The sequence below is a fragment of the Electrophorus electricus genome, chromosome 7 (genome assembly GCF_013358815.1).
Source record: "Electrophorus electricus isolate fEleEle1 chromosome 7, fEleEle1.pri, whole genome shotgun sequence".
Lineage (NCBI taxonomy): Eukaryota > Metazoa > Chordata > Actinopteri > Gymnotiformes > Gymnotidae > Electrophorus > Electrophorus electricus.
Window position 1 is genome coordinate 2,235,933 of NC_049541.1, and position 24,991 is coordinate 2,260,923.

Sequence of the window (24,991 nt, forward strand, 5' to 3'; positions counted from 1 at the left end):
TCATACAAATAGCAAGAAGCCCTACGTTCTCTTGCACACAGAGAAATGTGACTAACTTTGGGGTTTTAAGGTGCTGGTCTTAAATTCCTAAAGTGTGCATAAACCGGTTGCTGTTACGAAGGCACTCTGAGCATAGTTTACTGTTTAATGCGTGCTGCGTAAAAGTGCGCCAGAGGACTTTAGGCGCTACTTTCCAGTTAACGTACTTCACTGATGCAGGACAGTTTCCCGACGTGTGGCGGTTACAGCTTACATCATGGTGACGAAAAGATACGCGTGGATTAAGTTCGATATTATTAACTATTGGTCGGCAAACTCTGTCTTAGTATTTCTGTAGCTTTTAAATGAACCTGTCAGAGCTAGAATCTTCTCACAGGTATCGGTGTGATTAGAGACCGTTTGGCCGATATTTCTCCATCTTTCTTCTGGAAGGCCTGTGTGATCATCTGCGTCCTGGCGCTGGACATGGGAGACTGGGAACATCCGGTAACGCAGAGATAACACCCTGGTCTGCTGACACAACTGGCCGTGCTCTTGGTTGTAAACAGTAAGAACAGAATTGTCTGTGTTTGGACTATGAGAATATTCTTGTGTGGGTGTCTAAATGCAGAAACTGGCCGTTGGAAAGACAACGCTTTCCTCGCTGATCGCATGTTTCACATAAACTAACGTGGTTTATATTAAGCCTACAGTAGACACTAGTAGATCACGCGTTGCCACACGTGTAAGCACTGTACTGTTACTTCTTTCTGATCTCTTAACCTTAGTTTTCCAGAAACTCTTTGAAGTCAACAGTACCGATGCTGTACTTGTCCATCATCGCGAACATCTGCTTGGTCTTTCCCTTTCCGACACACGCCATATGTCTCCAACCCCCTCCTGCAGGTCTCGCAGGTTCAGACTTACTGCCGTCATTGTCCATCATACCCTGCAAGTGACGGGAGAACGGCAGTATTGTCAAAAACCGTCTTCCGTCCCAAGTGCCGTTCACACCGCTGCAATATTTCATTTCCAGCAATGAGAGAGGGACGCATCTGTAACGTTAAAGTGGGTCATTAGACTTTGCGCACGTCGGCACGTCTTGCCTCCTTGCTCAGACAGCGCTGCCTCAGACCCTCTACTACATCTGCCGTCCTGTGTGTCCCAGAGCAGTGGATCTGGGGGAACTTACACATGGATTACAACCCTTTTCTTTTCCGGTACGCAGTTTGGCAAAACGAAGCAGCCCCGATTAAGTCTATAACGTCCCTCGGGAGCCACTGTGGCTCGCAGCTTTGCACGCCGGGGGGTTTGAAGTTGGCACGGGAGTAAAGGATCCACCTGAGCAAACATGGAAGTGCAGCCGCCGCAGGCTCTGTTGGCTTGGAAACTAAAACGTAAATGGTGTTACCGGATAAGTGTGGAGACGAGCCAAACGCACCGTGGAACAACGGGGAAACAACAGGGCTTAAACTCTCTGGCATGCGCACGGACTCATGTTGTACGTCGCGGCTCGTGTCTTCCTTGACAAGGCCACACAGTGCAAAGTTGCAGTGTGTAGTTGTCTGTAGTAAAAATATCACGAGTCGTGTTTCTGCATGCTAACGCGGTAGTATTGGAAGACTTTTTTGGAAGAGTGCATATCCAACAGGAGGCTAATGTCCTGCGCAGCAAGGCGAGTAAACCAGGTTCCAGTAGCCGGTGGTATCCAGGGCACACAACCAGTAAATGCGCAAATCACAGAAGTATATCTCCTCTACAACGCGCAATAAAAATCCCCCCCCCAAACAAACAACCAAACAAAAACATTTCTACTAAACGTTATACGAAACATATGGAGTTTGAGTTGGACATGTCGACGTCTGTCATTCGTGCCCGGCTCTCCGTCAGACCCACACATGCGCTTATCGGTAGGTGTTCACTATCCAACGATTGATTGAAATGTTCAAATTAGAAAATTGTGCTATTTAATGCAATGGCCACAAATACGTGGTGAACGCGAGAATAAATTGGTGAGTGATTGTGTGCACTCTGGTACATGATCATGGATGAGGGAGCTTGCAGGCTGCCAAAAACACTTTCATGTATGGAACAGTAGATAATCAGGCCTGACACTAAAAACACAAGTTCAAAGCAGATTTGTGTTTTGACAGTTTATACAAAATAATTGTTAAGGTACCAAATATGTTTGTAGTGGACTAATATCCCAATCTGCTTCTGGTTAAAATAATGCCAGTCAGCTACGGCACTCGTAATAATTCAGGTTTTTAATACAGTTGTTGTGACTGATACTTGTTACTGCAACCATTTGAGGCGCTAATAATTGGTTTCGTGTGTGCGGAGAACGAGGACACAATCGCCCAAACTATTCGCAGTTAGGGTCTGGAATGCTTTCCTCGGAATTATTTACAGCGAGTTGTTTACTCTGTCTCGACTGTCTAAAATATGTCCAGGTTTCTGTAAAATTCAATGGGTCGTCTGTGTTATTCTTATAAAGTAGAGGGACCCCATAAGTTACATTTAGATAGGTTTAAATTACATAATGCAAGCAAAAGACTTCGATCAGACATAGTTTCCTCACTTAGGTAAATGTTTATTAGAAGGGCAGTTCTTTTATTTACAGATGTGTTCCAACAAAAAATTGTGAACAGGTTGTAGTACTTTGTTTTTGAATGTGTAAGTTTCCTTTTGTCTGAACTCATCTCACGGTTGACTGATGAACGCCTTTTGGCCACACTTGAAAACATTTTCTCCACTGAACACTGGTTTTATTTAAGTGAAGATCTTGAGGAGATTAAAAGAGATATGGCGTCTGTTAACATAAGCATCACAAGATGGAGTTTTTGGTTTTTCCATAACGCCATCGCAATGTCCACTAATGCATCTGGATTCACACAAGCTCTAGGGCCTGCTCCACCCCCAAGCAAAAAGCCTCTTCACAGATTATCTTCATCAGTTTTGAAGAGCTAAGCGATGTTTACTCGGGGTAGGTGTGCTCACTCACCCAATTATTTTTCGTCATGTTTATGTTGTCATTGGAGTTGTCTTCCCTTCGTCTGTGGTCTGCAAGTCTTGTATTTTAGATGAAACAGGAAGAGAGGCACCACACTCAGGCTGTAGATGGAAGGTAAATAATCAACGTCGCCTTATTTGTGAAGCAGAGTGTTTATTCAGCACTTACGTAAGAACGATGTATTAGTTAGAAGTTCCATGTTGGCACGGTTTTTTTCCGCATTATGTTTTTGTGTCGGTTTTTTTTTTTTTCTTAAATAAATAAGTCTTTGCTTTCCTCTTGACTAAATCTAAATTAGTCAATCTAATTTATCTAAATAAATATGCACACCGTTGCCTAATAAATACTGATTACTCACAACAAAGATGCACTGCATCAACATTCCTGCTGTTGGTATGAGAACACGAACACCAGCGCTGCCATAAACGTGAGACGAGACGGTGCGTGCTCACACGTGGCCCCGCCTCTTTCATTTTTGCATTACGTGGAATGCAATGAAAAATATGACTGATTCTTAGCACACGAGGAAGACAAACGTAGTGTTTCATTGACAGTTACAACAAAAAGAATCTATTCCTCTTTGATTAAGCACTTTTTGAGAAAGAATACTTTAAATATTAACATATACTGTATATATTATCTATATAATGTGACTTAATTAAAAGAATAGTGAAATCATATTGCATCATTCCTCCTTAAGTAACAGTTTTGTTCTGCTGAAGTAGAATTCTCCAGAATATCTCACACAAATGTTCAGAAACCTTTTTGCACTTATTCCTGCAAAAATGTGGGCAAGACAGGGTGCCGCCTGCTCGGTGACGTGTCTGTCCACAATGTCTCATCAGCGGGTGTGGACGAAGCTTTACTGGACGATTGTTGAAGTGGAAGCTTCACGCATACAGAGACTCAGGGTCATGTGTGTTTGTTGTCCCGTAGGTAAGTCTGGCTACCAGGCACCCCCTACCCAACCCCACCGCTGCTTCTGGCTCCATCAGGTACGTCTATCACATTTGAAGGCAGGCTGCTTTCAGGGCTCAGTGGTTCTGAGTCTGCCTCCAATCTCGTTCCATGTTTTTGTTCTTAACGGCAAAGTTGTCCTTTTCCTATTTTACCATAGTTCCACAATCACCTTGGCAACCCAGAAGCCTGCGGTGACTGAGTAAGTTTGTCTGGAACTGGGAAAAGTAAGTGTGGACGTTCTGTAAGTGTTCTGGGTGATCCTGGTCGTGGAGATACAGCCATTTCTGACTTTGATCGATTTAGATGTTAACAGGATGTGGGCTACAAAATCTCACACAACCCAGCACACACACATGCCTCAAGGCTGTTTGACTCAGACCAGATTAACCCCTTGGGTGTACTACAATGTAATCTTTAAGGATTAGGAACAAACAGTTTGCATTTAACCTTTTAAAGAATAAGCAATCTATATTCTGTTTTGTAACAGAAACACTCATGTTGTCTAATGCCTTTGTGAGGCAGTCTGAACTATATGGCTGTACTTTTCTCGTGACTTAGCATTTTATAAAAGTTTACAAAGTTTTATATACATCTGCCTCTGTACTTTTAACAGGTCTTGCTTACATACAAAGCCCATTGATGGGCATATGTGTCCTTACCGTTATCACAGATTTAACAGGCAGAATGATATTTTTATATAACACTTTCCAAACATGTCACAATGACCTGCACAGTCTGGTATGTTCCCTTTGAGACAGGCAAAAATCTACATAGTTCATCCCTTTTTCCCACTTCAGAAATGAACTCTTGTAGAGAACAGGATTCTTATCAGACCAATTTTGGCAAAGCTTTAAGGACTTTGTGATTTAATGGGTGTTCTTTTAAGTGTCAGTCCACGTAGTTATTTAAAGTATCTGAACTGAGACGATGCACGCGTGTGTGTGTTTTCACTGATTGGTATCGGTGAACAGTTTAGAATGGGTGGGGGAATGAGATTCATTGCATATATAATTCTCGCACCAAAAAAATCAATGAGGTAGTTGTGTTCATCCTTCACTGTTCAGATAGCACCCATGCACACATGGGAAGAGACAGTCCTGTATGCTGCTTCAGACCTAGTAAAGCTCAGTCCATGTGGAAGTGAGTGATTTGAAGTCCACTGCAGACACAGTTATCACTTAGCCGGTGTCCTGTCTCCACTGGAATGCAGGGGTCCAGGTCTTAGCAAATAAATCGAAATGGCCTTTTTTCACTTAAGGCCAAAATTGTCAACTTTCTCTCAATGTAATGTTCTGCAGTGACCCACAAACTGTAAGTGGTCATAAATATCCAGTAATCTGCCGATCTGCCACACTACCAAAGCATCGCGGACACCACCTTCCTGTTTATAGCTTGTTTGGTTTCCATTAGGACATATATGGAGTCAACCTTCATGGTTATGATGTTAAGCTTCCGCTGTTGCTGTGGAGATGACTGTTGTCTCTCTCTCTCAAGCCTGCACTGTTACCGTGGAGATGACTGTTGTCTCTCTCTCTCTCTCTCTCTCTCTCTCTCTCTCTCTCTCTCTCTCTCTCTCAAGCCTGCACTGTTACCGTGGAGATGACTATTGTCTCCCTCCCAAGCCTGAACTGTTACTATGGCGCCGTTTAGCTGCACCATGGTGTTTGCACATCTCCCTCCTTCGGAGAATTCCATGGTTCCCGGGGCCATGTTGGCTGGTCTCTCAGGAGCCACGCCCCCTTTTCCCTTCCCTGTGACATCACACACAGCCACACTCCTTGGCTGACACATTCTTGATGGTAAAGAACCTTTCATTGTTGTCGAAGAACGACATCTTCTTCTCGTACTTGATTGGCCGGCAGCAAGGGCCGTGGTGCGCTGGCTCCGCCTTGGCCCTGCCCCTCCTTCCGGCCCTCCTGCGGGACGCCTCGCCCAGACGCACGTGCTCCATCACCAGGTCATAGTTGCGGCGGCGGCCATCACACCAGCCACTGCAGTAGCGGAAGCTCACGGTCTCGTCGCTGTCATAGCCGAGGCCTAGCTCGGTCACCGTCAGCTGCACCTCGTGCAGCGAGCAAGCTCGCGGTTCCTTCCTCGCCCGTCTTGTTCGTCGGCCCCGCCTGCTCGCCGACACGCCCTGCCGCTCCACCAACGTCCCGATGACCCTCTGCACCTTGCCTTCGGTGAAACTCTGGAACAGGTAGGACACTGTAAGAAAAAAACAAACCACACACATTCCGTAAACAACCATTTTCAGATGGGTAGTGAAGCAAACAGAAAAGACAAAGGCTCCTTGTTCGGTCGTGTACCTTTTAAAAACTCTTCCTCACCATGCCTGTGTTCTGCAGTGTCTGTAGTCCTGGCCTGAACTGAGCGCTTCTGATTTGCAGGGTAATAAAGTGAGATTATGTCTCCCTTTAAAATGCTTTCACATAACGGCCTTTCACTGATCCCTTATTTCTGCTTCTTTTTTAGGCCGAGGCACATTTAGATTTAGGTATGTCAGTCGAGTGTATATTTATTAGATCACAGACATTAAAATTATTTAGAACCACAGAGAGACACGCTAATAGTGAGCTCATGTGAACTCCGTGCAAGCCCATTTCCCACTGGCCCCCCGAACGTGTACGAGTGCTGCCTGGCCTTTTTTGAACACAAACCATGAAACTTCCACTGCTGTTAAGAGTTTACCTTTAGTTTATAGTTGGCAGAATGCTGTAGGAGTACAGAATTTTTCCTTTTCTGATTAGCTTGTTAAGCCTTGACTCCTGCGACACATCAGGTGTGACGTGTGTGTGGTGTAAACAAAACGGCGCTGACCACAGAGCGCCGCACTAATCCTGCCCGCCAGTCTGTCCACACAGCGCCTAATCCCCGTTGGCCTGTCGCTACGGGACGCCGTGGGCTGTGGGACTTACACTTTGTCAGGAGGGAGCCCATGCCCTCTGTCGCTCGCTCCACCCGCCGAAGACCCCTTGTTCTGAGCAGGGATGGTAGCGGTGGTGATGATGATGATGATGATGATGATAGCGATGGTGATGGTGATGGTGATGACGTCGGTACCAAACTCGCAGACCCGGCCGGTGTCTGGGGGTAGGTGGACCCTGCAGGTTGCATGGTTCGGGTGAGCAGGAGCAGTACAGCGATGATACTAATGAGGAGGGCGGGACTGACCGCTTTCCATAACTTCATCTTAGAATGGGTTGGAGCATTGAAACTCTGCAAAACAGTGGGAAGAAGAGCAGAGACGGTCAACTCAGGCATCATTGGATACAGCCCCAGCAACACAGTCAAACCAGTTCCTGCCAGAAGGTATCAGCTAATGGCACTCAGGTGCCCAGGAATTCTGTAGCTTTTGGAACTGTAGAGAGACCTGGAGTTGTTTATGCAAGAGCTTTCTTGCCACTACCTAAGATTTTATCAGCAGTTCCATAATGGCAGAAGGAGTGAACGCTGTCAAGCTGCCGTGGAGCGAATGTTTTGATTTTCACTAAAGCGGAGCTTGTTCAGTTCCCACTCTAAACATGTGACAGCACTGCATTTGCTGCTTGCTGTTTATTCTTAGGAAATGAGTCACTCTTCTGGGGATCTCTGTAGGTACTCTGGAGCCTCTTCCCTTCATCCTTGTCTCTCTATTCATTGCCGCTAAAAACCTCACTGTTTGCTTTAGGCGAATGAAAGGAACGTTTCTTTCTGTTTCTCCTTCTCCTTGACATTTTTTGGCATTTTTGAGTGACGTGCCTCTCTTCTTCTGGATCTGCAGAGGGCGTAGAACATCTGCTGGTGGCCCCCACATCACTGCTTACAAGCATGTCCAAACACTCAGGAGTTGTGAAAGTGGCAACCCAGTACGGTCCCAACCTGAAGCTGTTGAGTGAGTGGGAGCAGATTTGGCGTGAAAAACAGGCCCCGCCTTCCTGTTCACGTGATGCACATGTGTGCACATGTACATGTGTGTCTGCCTGTGACTTAAGGACACAGTATTACAGAAGACACTCATTATTCATTAAACTCCCTCAACCGCACCTGTCCTGCTAGAGTCACTGGATTTCCTGCATCCTCAGTTGTAACGTGCCTCTGCAGATGTCTGGCATCTCAGCATGATCTCTCTTCACAGGATAATATCAGACAAGTCTAATTTTATCTTCCAGTTAAAGAATACAGTACATATGGTAGGTCCTCCCCCACCTCCTGCATATGGTAGCTTCTGTCTTTGAGGGACGGCAGGAAGAAAACATTTTCCCAGATCAGGAAACAGCAGATAGGCAGTAACTAAGGACAAATCCAGACTAAAAAGCATTCTGGCACCCACGCTGGGTGCTAGACTCTGGGACAGATGGCATTCTTACAGCTGTGGCGCTGGTCAGAGATGGATGGGCAGTGTGAGCAGTAATCCCAAACGTAGTCCTAGTGCAGCATGGCTGTCATTATCTAAGTTTTGGGTTTTTTATGCTTTCGTACAGTTTATGGACAGCATGTACTGTCTGATAAGCAGCTAAATTCTTTCACATCTTTATAGCCTCCCCAAGAAGCAGCCTTATGCTTTGACATCCCACTCTATAACCGTCACCTGAAACCGTAGCATTCTGTCTTATTTTACCACGCAACATGAATGCTCTTATTGATGAATGTCTGCCGCATGTCTCATTCCTAGTAAGAGGACAAAACCTGACCCAGACTGCTCTGTCTTGGACTGAATGTGGTGAGACCCTTATCTCACTTTGTTAGGCGCATGCGCCAATGTTTGTTCCTTTTGTATCACCTCTTCTGTGTGTTTTGGATTTGTTACAATGTGATTCATCCAAATTATAACTTCTTTTGTCATTTCTGAGAATGACAAAGTGTGGTATTTTTTTTGGCAGGCTTTGATTCTCTCGACATTTCCCACAGATGATAATAAATTATTATATCACTGTTTGCTTGTGCAGCCAAACACTTAAGTCTCTGCAACTAAATCCTCATTAATCCAGATTGTGTAATAATCTTTTTCTGGCTTAAATTCTAGGTCAATAAACGTCTTCTATTATTGCACTGTTGCGTTCTCATTACACCATATTAAACTGGCAACCAGCTTTCCTGTTCCATCACCCTAAATCATTATCTAATTGCAGGATTAATAATCAAACACTGATCTTAGAATGATTAATTGCCCTATTAGGATGAATTGCTGCCATCCACCTTTAAAGCACGATTTCACTGTCTGATGCAGTAGACTGCACATTCTGGGCAGTTAGTTTTAATGCATGTTTATATATTCATTATTAGAGCTGATATTAACAGCTTTAGATACACAAATTGTCAGCGTGGCTGCGAGAAGAAGCATTTCCCTTAAGTCATGACCAAGTGAAATTGGCTGTAGATTATTATGAAGCGTTATTTAACCACGTCATCTTATGTACAAAGTCAAGAAACAGACTATTTGAGGATCGTATGTTAACTGTGACCTTGACCTTCAGATGGTCAAGTTCTCAAAACATCAGAATCACAGTAATCTGGGTCCTCTGGATCGGGAGAGACGGCACTTCAAATACAACCATCCAAAATCTGGCTGAAGTTTGTCAATCTAGTACTACCCTTACAGACGTTTTTAACAGGGAAGACAGAACAACCTTTTAGCTCCAGAGTTACAAGTATGTTGTTACTCTTCTCAGTGTCATTACACTATACACAGAGTTCAGAAGGCTCCCTGTTCCTGTCTGTTCCAATATTCCTCTGGCCTGAAAACCTGGGCTGGAGTTGATGTGTCCGTAGTGGTAACGAGACGCAGATTTCCACCAGCACGCTTCCCGCCGATCTTTGACACATCTGCGGCACTTCTGCCACATCAGAGGAAACGCGTGTTACGAACCGGCGGCTGGTTTCACACGCGCCCACCAGCCTGCTTATTCGAAACACCTTGCAGGCGTAGAGTTGGACTCCACAGCCCACCGGAGGCCATGCTCGGCTTGTGTTTCACCATCTGCTGTTTATTGAACGTGTTTGGGTGGAGAACCGCTTTCAACTCGGCAGTGACGGTGACACACAACACCCCCAACGACACCGCGGCACTGAATACACTCCATCCACGCCACTGTTATGTTGTTGTTAATTCGATTTTGAGAATGGACCAGCACCCAAATATTTTTGTTCAGCTGTCCTGAGGTCAGAAACGGAGCACGGGGTGGAGGGTAGCCGACGCACTGTGAATACCAACAGAAGAGGAATTGTGCACTTATAAATTGTGGAATAAATTGTGAAATTATACACTTACAAAACACACCTGTAAGAGAGGTGAACCTAATAAAGAGAGAGTGTGAAGTTTAAGGGAAGCGTTTCACATAACGTGAATGATACAAATTCTGACAGACACCTACCCTAGTGATCTGTTGTACTTAACACAGTGCTCAGTGACTCATAATTCCTTATGCACAGATGTAGACTATGTTGTATATGAGTGTGCCAGAGACATACAGGAAATATGCACAAATATTTTCATCTCAGTCAGATTAAGTCATAACATGTAAGATAAGCACAACAACTTCTTTCTGTGCTTGAGAAGGTTCCAAGTTGAAATTCTCCCAAATGTACACCCACTGTGCTTAGATGAGTCCATGTTTGCCTCTTTGGATATGCATGTGTGTATGAACGTGTGCTGTGCTCACCGCAAGTTGAATATGAAAAGGACGTTGGGATTACTGCTACGATCCATCTGTCGTTAGGTTCCTTTCTGGTGAGCATGTGTCATGCTGTTGTGCAGACTGCTGGTATCAACAAGAGTTTTGGCACTGTGCCTGACTTTAACTGGTATACATATACGCAAACTGTGTTGAGAATAATATTATATTTTATCCTCATTTGACCTAAACATTTAAATATGCTATTTGATCCCTGAAACACACACAGAGAGAGTTGTACTTCTCAGAAAATCAAAATCACTGACCTTAGAAGGTTTTACAGGGTACAAACATTACGACCAGTGCATCCGAGCCTTTTCAGCTCACTGAAGGTTGTTTTTTGACAGATGCATAGTAGTAATGCCATAAGTGATTTGTGGAGCTCTACGTGGATGGTTGTAGAGCCACTATGTGATCTGTAGAGATCTACGTGGAGGGTTGTAGATCTACTGCATGATCTGTACAGATCTACGTGGATGGTTGTAGGTCCACTTGGGTGATGTGTACAGATCTACGTAGAACCGCTTTCTGGTGGCACTTTTCCTAATTCGCTAATACCTGTCCTAAGCAATACTGTTGTAAGCCCAGTAGCCTGGTTGCAAATGCTTAAGCTTGTGTTTTGATGCTGTTTAGTACTGAGTATACTTGCAGCTTGCAACCCCCCCCCCCCCCCCCCAAAAAAAGGGAAAAAATTCAGCACGTTTCGAACGTCAAGAGTGATTCAGTCACCTTGTCTGGGTTTTGTACAGTGCATTTTGACTGTGTGCTATTCAGGACTAAGCTTTTCCATACGGTACATGCCTACAGAACGCCTGCAGTCATGGTAACACAATGGGTGAACTCTAGAGGGTTCAACCCCAAACGCTGGCACTATGCTCATACCATACATCTCACCCTCCGAGTGTCGCCCTCATTTTCCCCCAGGTCTGCATACAGAACACACCGAACGTGCTCAGTAGTATTGCCAGCTTTTCCATAATCGCCTTCGCTTTCACCCACTTTTGCTTCTTCCCAGTGGCTCATTCCTGTAACCTCTTAGCTGCAGTTCCCTTCTCCGTCCCGTCGCTGCGTGCGCCTGTCCGGCACAGGGGCCTTGACAAAGAGCGCCACTTTCCCAAGTGGGGGCGAGAGAAAGGTTTTTAAAAATGTAAGCCAAAAAAAAAAAGCAGCCTGCACGAACACATGGGTGGCATATTTCATTCGGGCCCATCAAAACAGTGTGAGCGCTTGCGGCCTGGCCGTGAAGAATATTCCAGAACAAACAGGGCTTGATTCATGGGGCTGTGTAAAGTACCCCGCTGGGGCTTGGCTGTGGCTGGTGGGCACAGGAGCTTGGCTGCCCCTGTTGCATTGTGCCATCTCTGCACGGGCCACGGACCGGGTATGGTGGACCAGCGCATTGGCATACTGCCAGCTCAAACCCACTGACCTGTGGCGTGTGTGTGTGTGCATGTATGCATGCATGCTGCATTTAAGAAGGGTACTTTGCATGTACACCCACTTCAGTAGCTACAGTTATCTTCCATAGGCATTTTATAAAACTGTAGTCCATATCAATTTGTCAGCTCAGCTGCCCTCTACCTTGTTCATCGCGTGTCATTTCCCAACCACAGCACTGCTGTCTGGATGTTCTTTCAGAGACGGACCTTTCTCAGCACAGCAGTAGTGCATGACAAGGTAGTGTCGTCATCGCAGATGTTGACCTGGTAGAGAGTTGACCTGTGGTCCTGTACCTCCAGTACAAAATATACCCTGAAGACTAACTACTGACATTTGCCATTTAGATCACTGTCCTGTTCCCACCGCTGCCCAGGTATTCGTGAAAGTGGTGAATATGTTTGAAATAATACTGCCTGAACACATGCCCTCAGTTGCCCAGTAGGTTAATCATCTTCTGGAGACCATCTCAAGTCTATAAATACAAAACAGAAATTACCAACAAGTCTATGTTTTGTTCTTTCTTTTTTTTCATTCTGTAAAGAACTGAGAACGCTGAGCCCAGTTGATCGGCTGGCCTGTCCGTGCGGCAAACCCCCTCCTGAAGTATGGAAAAGTCCAAACGGCAGCGGGGAGGGGTGTAAACTGCCCACTCCCAACGATCACAGGATTAGCCAGCCTGATCCGCAACCACGTGGGCCGATACCTGAGCCCGGCTCTGTCTCGGTGTGTGGAAGCAGGGGCTCCAACGCCAACCCACTGCGCACACACACGCAGAACGCCCACATATGCTAACCATCACAACGCACCTTCTCGCACAGAAGAGAGTTGGAGCTTTTAAGCCCAACATGCTGGACACATAATAACAGGGTGATGTTTGTAGACTTGACCCATATTGCTTGAATTATATGTTAACTTGTGTTTCGTATGCCAGAAGCACGGAGTCTTATTATTCATTCACGGTGGTTCCTGTGAGATGAAGGAGAGGACAGTTCAACTGTCAACACGCTCTTCTCCAGCACGCATCCGTAGTCATAGCTACAAAAGAGAGCGTGGGCTCTAATGTTTAGGTCTGATTTTTGTCAATCACAACCTAATCACATTATCTAGAAAGCACAGACATGATCTACAATGCCAGCTCCCACCTAACTAAAGTCAAGCCTGTTGCTGTACAAAACTGCTTTCCATACAGATACAATGAAGACCTACAGAAAAACTCTGCTCCATCCTGGCACCCAGGAACTTACATGGGCGTCTGTACAGCCTAGGCTCCAGTTGTCTTCCAGCAAAGACTAAACACTCACATCTTCGTCAGTGAGCACTTAAACGAGCACTTATGCTTTGCACTGTGTTGGTGTACCTGGCTCTAACCTAGCGATGCTACCATAAAGATGTGCATTTGATATAGACTAGTCTGGACACGGCCGTCTGCCAGATGCTATAAATGCAAAAATAAAATGTAAACGTAAACAAACTGGAGTTTAAAAGATCACACTCCCATGGTTAAACTTTAAGAGAAAAAATTTCTCCTCAGTTCACTGAGGCTATAGACTAGGTCTTAGTCCTGCTGAAGTCTAAGTCTATAGACCTATACCTACATTTATTTTCTCAAAGCACGTCTTGGCATGGATCCTGTGCTGCTGTGTATATCCACTAGTTAAGCTATATAATACTGTATATAGTCTATAATACTACATAATACTATATAATACTGAATATAGTATATTATACTATATAATACTGAATATAGTACATAATACTATATAATACTGAATATAGTCTATAATACTACATAATACTATATAATACTAAATATAGTCTATAATACTACATAATGCTATATAATACTGAATATAGTCTATAATACTACATAATGCTATATAATACTGAATATAGTCTATAATACTATATAATACTGAATATAGTCTATAATACTATATAATACTATGCATGCTTACTTTAAGTGACATTAAGAAACTAATATATTTTACTGCCACTTTGCCGATACTAAAATACTAAGAATAAGGAGCGTTAGACATTAGACAGTAACATGCTGCCACACTGTCTAGCTGCCATTCTACAAGTCCTACCAAACCCATTTCCATTTGAAGGACATGGACTGAAGTCATCATCTCTGCACACATCTTTTCAGGAAGTAGATGTTAACCTTTCACACTACACCACACAGAGCACCTGCACCGTAGGTCAAACTTACACCTGCACTCCGTGAACTGTAAAAACTGTCTTATGGTAATTCGAACGGCAAATCCCAGGGTACGTATCACCGCAATGATCGCATCACGCCATAGACTGCATCTAGTGAGTGGCATTCATGGGAACACGCTGATGAGGGAATTTTGCAGGAAGATATCTGCTGATAGCTCGGAATGGAACACTCTGCTGTCATGCTGCTTTCAAGGGGTTACTCAACGAGGTGAAAGTTCGACAACAGTGTGGCTGAGGCCTTTACCAGCAGGTCCTGAAGGTGAAAGGTGGCCAGTTTCTGCTATACTGACCGACAGCTGTATTTCCTTATTTTTAGAATTTTAAATGCCATATTATGTAGGTGTCATTCTCTGGAGGTGACAGTAGGCAACGCCGCAGTTACTGTGTACTGTTTACACTACTCGGCGTCACCTGGCTTGTTATGTGGGGGGCGAAATCTTAGCAGCACCGGCAGCCATTTGCAACTTGGTCATGTATTGCGTGTTAACACAGTAACAGAGTGCCGTGCTTTCCATTCGACACGAAGCACGCAGACGCTCCGCAACCTCGTCGCGTCACTCAGCGATCAGTGTTGACGCTGCCCACGCCTCACCTTCAAAGCCATAAAGTCCGGAAAATGCCTCACACAGGACGTTTGATTCCTGCGTCCATCTAGGCTGTGACAGGGATTCGCTGTCATTACACTGCGTGCTTGTTAACAAGCTGCCTGCATAGGACACCCACAACATCTGTCACTAATGGAGTCCCGGGTGCGCAGAGGGGAGATCTGGGAGTCTATTGCTCAGATGATAAACACTTGGAAAAAAACACACACACACACACACACGTGTTTGTGTGTGTGTGTGTGTGTGTGTGTGTGTGTGTGTGTGTGTATATATATATGTGTGTGTATATATATATATATATATATATTGAATGCAGTGGTGTGTGGCTATGAGCAGGGCTTTTTGTTTGTTTTTTCTTTTTTTAATACACATTGCATTTTAAATAAACAGGTAAACAGACAATCAAATAGATTTTTTCCTCCATCTGGTTCCTTTGCCACACATGTCTTTATGCCCTTCATCTTCTAGGTGTGCAGAATTTTGACAGGATCAGTGACGAGAAATTCATAGCTTTTCTAAACGAAATGTCCAAACTTTAGCGTTTTGATGTGTGTGGTGGTGGTTTAAAAAAGCCCCACTGATTACGGCTTGACAGGATTTGAATGCAACTCCTCGGAGCATGTCGGCACAAGGAAGGCAGAGAAAACAAATCGTGAGCCCTTCAGTCTGACTCGTCTGCAGGAGTCAGAGAGCAGCACTGTCATGCTTGGAAAACATGCTGGAAAACTGGCCCAGTTTTACAAGCTGCCATGGAGGTTTTGCCATCCAGGTTATGGGAGTTGAGTGGACAATACAGGCTTAGCCTCTGGTACCTCCAGGAAAGGCTCCGGTGTGCTCTGAGTAAGACTAACAGGACATCTGTCACTCTGAGCGGACTGCAGAACTGCAGAGTGAAGCCCCACAAATTGGCTGTAGGAATGACATACGACAGACTAACAGTCATCTCTCCTCGTCTGCACCATGCAGATTAACACCATTGAATAAACAGATTAAAGTCACTGACTTAAAGACTTCAGTGTAAATTTAAATCTCTTCATTCCTTTCAGATGCCATACCAATCATTTATGCTTTGTAGTCAAAAGTTCACAGGTTGAAGGCTCACAGGAAGGAGCAAGAAGGGAAATCTCTACAGGGATTTTAGCCTACAGCCCTTTGCAAAAACCATCAAGCGTAGACTGAATAGAAACCATCATATATTATTCATAAGTCCATGGTTCACAGTTTTGTTTTCCACAACAATCCCCAAATCACATCCTCTAGAGAGATAAATATTGTAAAAGCCACAAACCTACATCAGACCATCAGTTCACGTTCATTTGAGAGATCTCTGGCTACGTTGTTTTTAAAACTCTAAAGTGGGAACATGTTAGCATTGCATGTGTTTAGGTGCTCTGAAGCATCCCAGAAAGTCACAGCTGTCTGTGTTGTTTAACCCACAGGCCTGGAAGCAGAGGCTTACACTAACAAAGGGAGATGTGTCCTTACCGTGCGCCCGGCTAAGTGGGACTTATCAGGCTAGCGTTGTGTCCAGCTGACCACAGACAAGAGGTGGGGTGCAGAAATCCCTACTGGTGTACAGGGAACCAGGATCGGAGATGATGAGATGACAGGGATCCAGGATCGGAGATGACAGGGTGCACCCCCCCCCCAACCTCCTATGTCCATGTGCTTGGAAAGGGAAAACCTCCCAGATAAGATGGGATGGACTCAGCTGGGAGGGTCTTCACTGGGCTAGGTTGAGTCGGGCTGGACTGGTCTTGACTGGGCTAGGTTGATTCGGGCTGGGTTTTTCTGTCCAGATGACTCACTGCTGAGCTGCTATCTTCTTACAGAGTCCAGTTCCAGGCCTTTTCTTAGTGCTCGCATCTTTCACAGTTAGGATATGCTAGAAGTAGGTGAGCACTTTCCTCATCCTTTGCTGCAGACAGCCATTTAAATCCAGGGCTAGAAGACTGGGGTGTGGTAATCTTGAGAAGATCAACGTGCGGCTCGTAGCGCTCAGCGTAAGAAATCACGATATCTTCTTGACATCCAGGTCATGGTCTTTTTTTTCTTTAGACCTGAAACAAGAATATAAGGTCAGATTGAACCTGGGAAACAGCAGGTCTGCAACTAAACATGAAAGAACAGAGTCATCGGTCTTAGTTGCATCCTTCCCTGTGTCCCAGATAAACCAAATCTTAATGCATTTCAATTATCTGTAAGAGAAATCAATTGTCACGATTACGATTAGTTACTATTAGTTTGGCCATTGCTAAAGTTGCCAGCATCAAATTCAGCCTCTATGTCTGTATAAAGTTGGCGTGTAGAAGACATCATCGAATTTTGAAACACTGAAAAATGCAAAAAATTAGACCAAGCCAAAAGATTGAAGGCACCACCTTTCTGTGAAGGCCTAACTTACACACGTCCGAGTGAAGACCCTGAGCCGTCCTGGCCGTCCTCCCGCATGGTGGACGCCTTCGCAGGGTAGGATGTGAGCCTCTGTGAATATCTGAGTATGTTTCAGTTAAAGAACGGCGTTGAACATGTCTGTGTGCTCCTCCTGGTTGCATTCTGTCTTTCGCTCTCTCTCTCGCGCTCTCTCTCTCTCTCTCTCTCTCTCTCTCGCGCGCTCTCTCTCTCTCTCCTCCCTATTTCAGGCTCCTCCTCAGACAGCGCAGTGCTCGCAAACTGGCTCAGATTACTGTTGTCTCACTAATCGCATGTGGCAGCGCTCCTGACACACCTCTGTCGAGCAGGACATGAAGCGGAAGCTGAGGTTGGAGCAGGGGCAGTAGGTAGGGCATGGGGGTGGATGGGGATGCTAACCAGTCTTCTATTACCACCCCCGCTGTACCTGGCGGTCCGTGTCATGTTTTAGAAGCTCCCACACTGGGACCTGCCCTGTGACCCACCAGCACTGTTGGGCTGTGGGGGTCCGTGTTGAGCTCTCGGCTGGAGACGTGCAGAACTCGCATGCCTCGCGGCTGTTGTGCAAGGCCCGAGTGCTGCTGCACACATGGCCTTCGGCGCTGAAACATTCCAAACCAAAACATTTCACAGGCTGACAACATAAACCGCAGGAGAAGCTGGTCAGGAAAAAAAAAAGAAGGTGAGAAATTGAGCGAATGACACAGATAATACAAGAAGAGAGAGAATGAAAGATGTTGATATTCCTTTTGAAACAATGTGAATATTGGGTGTGTTAAAAGGAGTTAATGGCCAACAGATGGAAGGCTCACGGGCGTTCATCCAGCCCCCTAATCTTCAGAATAAATAAATACCTGACTCCAGTGTGAAAGGTCTGAGCACGACACCAGTCGCCGAGGTTTTCTGAGCTGCTACGCAGAGGCAGGGCTCAGCGCCAAACAGGAAGAGAGCGTCTCTGGTACCTGAACATCGAGCACCTTTCATGTGTAAGACGAGAGTTAAGGCTCTTGCACATGTGCACGTTACTCCTTAACTCCCAGCACTAAGGCTGGTGGGTAAAGGAGCCATTCTTTTTAACCTTTGTTAGCTTTGTTCCTTCGCATGTATAAACTAGATAGCTCAGTGCTGTAGGCAGTATGTGGATAGGCAGTTTTTACCTTTACAGTCATGTGTGTGTTGAATCACGTCAAACCTGATTAGCCTTGAATCAAAAGTGAAACGATAAACCACATGCATCCAACTATGACAAAATAGCTGCTCTCTCTCTCTCTCTCTCTCTCTCTCTCTCTCTCTCTCTATCTATATATATATATATATATATATATATATATATATATATATATATATATAGAATGTGTCTGTTTTGGCTCACACTCATATTCACTCATAGTTCTTTTTTTCAACTATTTCTACATTTCTGACATTTATTATAGAATTTGATATTACATGAATAATGCTATGGATTAATTGCGATAACAATAATAAGGCTGACCTATAAAATGAAAGAATAGTTATTGTTAGTGTTTAAATGATGAAAGACTTCTCAAGTAATTCTTTTTTCCAAACCAGTCCTACACCACTTTTTACAAGATGGGTGTAAAATAGAAGGTCCAAACCATGTGGCCTTCGAAAGTATTCACAGAAGTTCTAAAGAAAATTTGAAAACTGTGTTCATTACATGTAGAAAAATAAACTCAGAAACATCGGATAACATAGCAGCTAAATTAAAGAAAAACCTTGAATGAATGCTTGAGGATGAAACAAAAAGTTATTTTCTGAGAAACTGGGAAAAGAAGGTTGGTTTAGTCTGTTTCAGCAAAGGATTAAATTGTGTCTCAGTCAAAATAAATACTTACTGGGAGCCTTAACACATGAATATGCGAATGTTCTCGGAGCTTTCTGATGTGGAAAATGCTTCTCCTCTTACAGTAAGCCCTTTTCTACACTGAATAAGCCACATTTACCAATCTATTTACATCCTTAGATTTCCCAGTATGAAATGTTTATCTTGTCATCATAAACTTATAGAAAGAAAACAGAACATTAAATAAACATCTGTTACAATAGCAAAACACTCAACATGTGACTCCAAAGCACACAGACACTTATAGGAAGGACTGAGAATAATGTTGCCATTCTTATAATATCTGTTAGAGCCACCCAACCATCTTAAGGGCTACTGCAGCCTCAGTGCCTCTCTGCCGCTGTGAGTGCCTTACATGCCTCTTCAGTCCTGCTATTTCTCCATCTTCTCATTTCCCTGCCTTTGGACATCACCGTCACGTATACTAGTGCTCCTCTTTTCCGCTTCTCACCCCTGATCCTGTATCAGTTCTTTGGCCACGAATCTCTCTGGATCTTCTGCCACTCTCCGCGGTTCCACCAGTTTGGGAAGGAGGTGTCCTGCCATACTCCTCGCGCACGTATCACCGTATGTGATCCCTGCCAGCCGACTGTGCCTGTCGGCATGTGCTGTTCCCACCTGCATCTTGTAAGCCTATAAGTGCTGGATTGTGTCCAGGATTTCTCAAGCTTGTCTGATATGATGCACCCCTGCATTGATATACCTAGTACTTAGTGATTGGCCACTCTGGCCTTCTCTGGCCACTCAGGTCCTTCAGTCCTGCCAGACTGGGGGCACATCTCTGTCACACGAGAAACATTACTGGCTCTTCACAGGATCCCGTCATACACAAGAATAAGTTTTTAGGAAATGAGGAGTTTAGTTTCGTGACTTTCAATTTTCTTTGGGTATTAAAATAACAAAGCAAGCACAGAAATACTTTTATGATCCAGGAGGAAATAAATTGAGGGAAGTCTTTGTAGGGTTACATCCAGAACTGTCGAGCCCCGGAAAACACGTAGCACCACTGCAACACTGCTTAGATTTCCAGCGAGAAAACATCAAAGCATCGTGCTTCCACTCAGAGCCAGCAGAGCGATGCAGGCGCATGTTTGATCAACCCCTGTCCCCGACTGGATAAGGCTATGCACGGCGCAGGGACCTGAAGGGGATTTTGTGTGTTTTTTCAGTGTGGGGAGATAATAACTATAGAAAATAAAGAATATCACGTATCAAGAATATAAAGAAAATAACTAGAAGCTGGCTGGGTGTCGGAGCTCGCTGGTATACTCTCAGCAGACCTGTTCTAAAAAGTGTTTGTAGTGACTTGACAGCATTTGGTGAAGGACACAAAAGTATAGCCCATGACTCAATGCAGTTATACGTAACTGGGTGTTATCATCTGACTTCTGGCTTCTGAGCTGGTTCTTTGGAAGACAGTTCCAGTGAAAATTACACAACAATAAACAAGGTAGGAGTGTTTCAGTGTTATCTTCAAGGATAGGGTTGTATTCATGTGGCTGCCATTTCGTGGAAGTGTTTCTCGTCTGTGGAGTGCTGAGTTCATCTCATGCTGCACATATATGTAAGGCTGCCCGAAAAATGTTCATTTGAAGGGTCCTTCAAAACGTTTGAATTATAAGCATACCTGACATTTCTTGCTAGCTTTTCTGCATGTCTTGTAATTGTTTATTCTTGTCTTTCCTGACAAACCCTTTGTGTAATAAAGTGCTTTTACTTCTAGTGCTAGTATGTTTAGATGTCCAGGCTAATTATCTAATTATCTAGTTATTTAGTTATTTAGTTTAGGGGAAAAATGAGAAATTATGCCAATATATTGGAATATATAATAAAACAATAATAATAGTAATAACAGTAATACTAATAATACTACTACTACTAATAATAATAATAATAATGAACTCAAAGTGGTTTACATCACAAAATAAAAACAACAGGTAATCAAGAGATTTTCTGAAAGTACCTGAGACTGTTCAGTTGTTGCAGTGTGCAAGTGTGTGCACACACGTACGCACACTCGCACGCATGCACACGTGCACACATACACGCACGCACGCATTCACTCACACACACACACACGTACACCTCCACAGTTGTTAAATTGTAATGTAGTGGTAACACCTTAAGGCAGATCCTTCACCAGGGCAGCTAAGTTGGACAAGCGCATGCTGGATGCCCTTTAATAGCGATCAAATTTCTGTGATTAACATTTTAAATTATTTTGATAACAGCATTGAATGAATCTGCACTGACCATTCTAAAAAACACTCACACAAATCAGTCATTCTCATGTACTGTACCATGATACAAATGAGCACTGCTGCATGGTAAACACTCCCTTTCGTGTAATATTACTTAAATATTCATTCTGAGATGTTACTGCTAATAAAAGTATATAACAGTGCAACAGAATGTAATTGAGTCTCCGCCTACCTCCAAGTTTAGTTGTCAGGGGTTTGCTTGTCGAATGTAAATTTAAGATCAAATCATAAATTTAAGTTCAAATGATCATTTTGCTAATGCAATAATTTATTATGCAAATAGATTCTTGTGTATTTTATAATCACAGGAAGCACTTTACATTTTTGCCCAAACTGCCCAATACCTCTTACTAACAGAAAAACTGATTTTAGTAAATACAAGGTTACAGTGGACTCCTGGGTTTAGAGAGATGTTTTAGTAGGATTTGATTTTACTGTGTTTTTTGTGGGGTTTTTTGTGTGTTTACTGTGTTTTTATTGTCTGAAGAGAATGTGACAACCAGCCATATCTCAAATATCCATGTGTCAAAAGTCATTTTTCTTAAATCATTATGAAAAGTGACATCACTGTTAAATGATGTAGGCAGTTTGAGTTTTTAAACAATGAGAGTTTTTAAGCCGACTCTTTTACTTCATACGTTAACATGCAAGTCTGGGCCATATTAACAGGAAGTGCCCATTCATCCCAGATATAAAAGAAAAACCTGTCCATCCGTGGAACTGGACACACTCAGAAATCAAATCAAATATCTGCTTGGTGTAAATGCACTCTGACCAAACTCTGAGTGAGCTTAACCATGCTTGTGTGTGTGTCTGTGTGTGTGTGTGTGTGTGTGTGTGTGTGTGTGTGTGTGTACGTTTTAATCACTTTGAATATTGGACACTCACACAGCCCACATGTTAATGCCAAGAGTACATACAAAAAAAAATAGAATCATGGTGTTCAACTAGTTCATCTTAAGACATAAGCAGCCAGATTCTGTTCTAGACTGAACATTATATTTGCAGTGGCACCACATGTTAAAAAACAAGTCAGATTTATTTATATAGTACATTTTACAACAGCCATTGTTACAAAGCAACTTTACAGACGTTTGGTCCAAGCCCCCAGTGAGCAAACCAGTGGCAAGAAAAAGCTCCCTAAGAACATGAAGAAGAAACCTTGAGAGGAACCACTCAAAGGGGAGCCCATCCCTCACTGGATAATACCAGACACCATAATTGTGTTCTGGAAGTTTCTACAAGTCTTTGCTTGGATTTGACAAGTGTAAGGTTGTCTGAAACCCATCCAGTGCAGGACCGACTCAAGAACAGCTGTCTGATATTAACCCTAGTGGAGTCCACTCCAATTAGATCCTTCTGGATGTTCTGGGGAAGAGAAAGGAGGACCAAGGTAGCAGAGAAGTGTGGGGGGGGGGAGCCCCAACATGGGGGAGGGGCTCGAGGTGTGGAGTAGCTGCAATACTAGAGATGGGTCAAGACTCAGCAACAATATCACAGGAGTAGAGGTACTTCTTCAGAAACAGAGGATAGATTATTGGTGTGGTCAGGTACTACAGTGTGTAAAATAGGGGTATGTAATGTAATGCAGTGGTGGACACAGCTGAAAGGACCGAGCCAGGAGGAAACACATGTATGAGGGCTCCCTGGAATATCTGCACTCCGCTGCTCCCAGCCAACAAACCTGAGGTGAAGTGTCAGCATCAGATCATCCCACTTTCCCATAACTCTCAATATCTGTGAACCCCAGATCTACACCTTAAAGAGGGATTTACAAAAATGACAAACAAATAGGCTGTCAGCCTAGCCTTAAATAGGTGTCTGAGTCCTGAACGCTGACAGGAAGGTTGTTCCATAGCTTGCAATAATCTTGGAATGATTAGAGGAAAAGGCTCTTCCCCCTGAGGTAGATTTCCTTATTTTAGGAACTAATAAGGAGCCTGCACCTTTTGATTGAAGCAAATGTGCCAAGTCATAACAGACTGAGATTTCATCCAGGTAATGTGTGGCAATAACGTTCTGCAATGGTACGTGTTCAGAATAGAGCAGCCTATTTACAGCAAGCTGAAAAGACTCATTTCTGCAAAGGCTATTGCTTTGTTTGCTGCGAATTCCTTAAACACCACTGCCCGACATTCTGCACAGCGACAGACACTTTCTGGGCTTACAAGTAGGAAAAAAATTTATTTCGCAATTCTTGATTTACATCATACAAATGTTGAATTTCAAAAGTTGGATGCTGTGACTCCATCACCCTCCTCTCAGGTCATGGCTGCAGTATGGTGGAGGATCATCAGGGTAGGTTAGCATGTGGTGGTGTCCCAGCACTCAGGACACCAGCATACATAAGACTGCACAGTCACAAACATCCCTGCTAAACACAGCATGTTCCTGGCTAAAGATTCGGCACCTTCCGCTCATCTCCGCGTATATAAAACGCAGTCGTTCACAAGTCACCCGTCCAAAGCCCTGACGAGTCCGATCTTCGACTGTTTTGTCAAACAGAACACGTGCATTTCAGCTCAGCTCTGCTCTGGGAGCCCAGCCTATAGCCTCAGACTTCATCTCACCCAAGGATGGGCCCGTGGTGTTCCACGCACGCCCTCCTGGAGCCTCCTGGCTCTTCTGGGTGCTCCGTGTGTTTATGATGACGAGACAAGCAGGTTCATTATCTCTTTTCCACTATGACTATGAGAGTGTCAAGAGGTACGCAATCCGGTCAGTGTGCAGTACGAGCAAGCAAAAATACAGGGGGAGAAAAATAACTAATTTTAGCATCTTTTCCTTCCTAGGCTTGCAAGTAGCGTGACACAAACCAGAAGATATCGCTCATCCTGGAGATCGTATGCATCTGCGTCACTTAGATAACTGCTTGTAGTGTCTGACAAAGTGCCAGGTGCTCAGTGCAAGCCAGAACACCCACATTCATTTGTTCATTAGAACAGCTGTATTCAAGCACTAATAACAGCTATATAAGGAAACAGGAGCAGGACATTACTAGCAACTTGTGTAATTACTGTGTTTTGGTGCATTTCTGTCGTTTTTGGGGGGGGGGCTTGTTTTCGAACAGAGCAAAACAGGGAGAACCTAACTTTATACAAAAGCAACATGTTTTATTTTTGAAAACTGAACATGCCAAATAATTGATTTCTGATTACCGATGTTAAAGTTAAGGCCAGTTTTAGGTTTAGGATTAGTGACATATAGCAGATACATGTATATTTTTGACAAAGTACATAATAAATGTATATGAGGTAGTGTTTGTTTTTGTGTGTGTGTGTTGGTGTTGATGAGTCATCAGTGCATTAGTTGTGCAGTCACCTACATTACAGCTTCTGAGTAGAGCATTGGCCTTTTCCTGCTGAGGTTAAAGGTCACATCCAGGCATGTGGAACAAGCACCCACCCCCCCCCCCCCCCTTTCTCCAGGTTTTTTGTTTTTTTACATTTTCTGTTTATTTCTGTTCAGTCATTTGAGACCCGATGTGTTTACGGTGGTATTAGAGACTCTCACAGATACCGGGCTGTGTTATGGCTCCTCTGTCCAGGGCTTTGCCCTTTGTGCTTTGTAAGAGGAAAGGA

The 24,991-nt window shown here is 44.0% G+C and overlaps 1 protein-coding gene and 1 long non-coding RNA gene across 2 annotated transcripts; one reads left to right on the forward strand and one right to left on the reverse strand.

The window, feature by feature from the left end:
- Positions 1-1,589: 1,589 nt before the first annotated feature.
- On the forward strand, positions 1,590-24,667 carry LOC113581928. Its single transcript, XR_003411111.2, has 4 exons — positions 1,590-1,889; positions 3,929-3,987; positions 4,110-4,176; positions 24,203-24,667. It is a non-coding gene; the product is annotated as an uncharacterized LOC113581928 (long non-coding RNA).
- LOC113581934 (neurturin) lies at positions 5,712-16,419 on the reverse strand. Its single transcript, XM_035527818.1, has 3 exons — positions 16,359-16,419; positions 6,871-7,171; positions 5,712-6,160 (listed from the first exon to the last, which is right to left on the reverse strand). The coding sequence occupies exons 2-3, from the start codon at positions 7,142-7,144 to the stop codon at positions 5,712-5,714; spliced, it is 723 nt and encodes a 240-aa protein (XP_035383711.1). The 5' UTR covers positions 7,145-7,171; positions 16,359-16,419.
- Positions 24,668-24,991: the final 324 nt, after the last annotated feature.

Excerpts from the sequence above, each read along its gene's own strand:
- LOC113581934 (XM_035527818.1), bottom strand. The coding sequence starts at position 7,144 with ATGAAGTTATGGAAAGCGGTCAGTCCCGCCCTCCTCATTAGTATCATC. Across the intron at positions 6,161-6,870 it reads GGGCTCCCTCCTGACAAAGT|TGTCCTACCTGTTCCAGAGT; the intron begins GTAAGTCCCACA and ends TTTTTCTTACAG.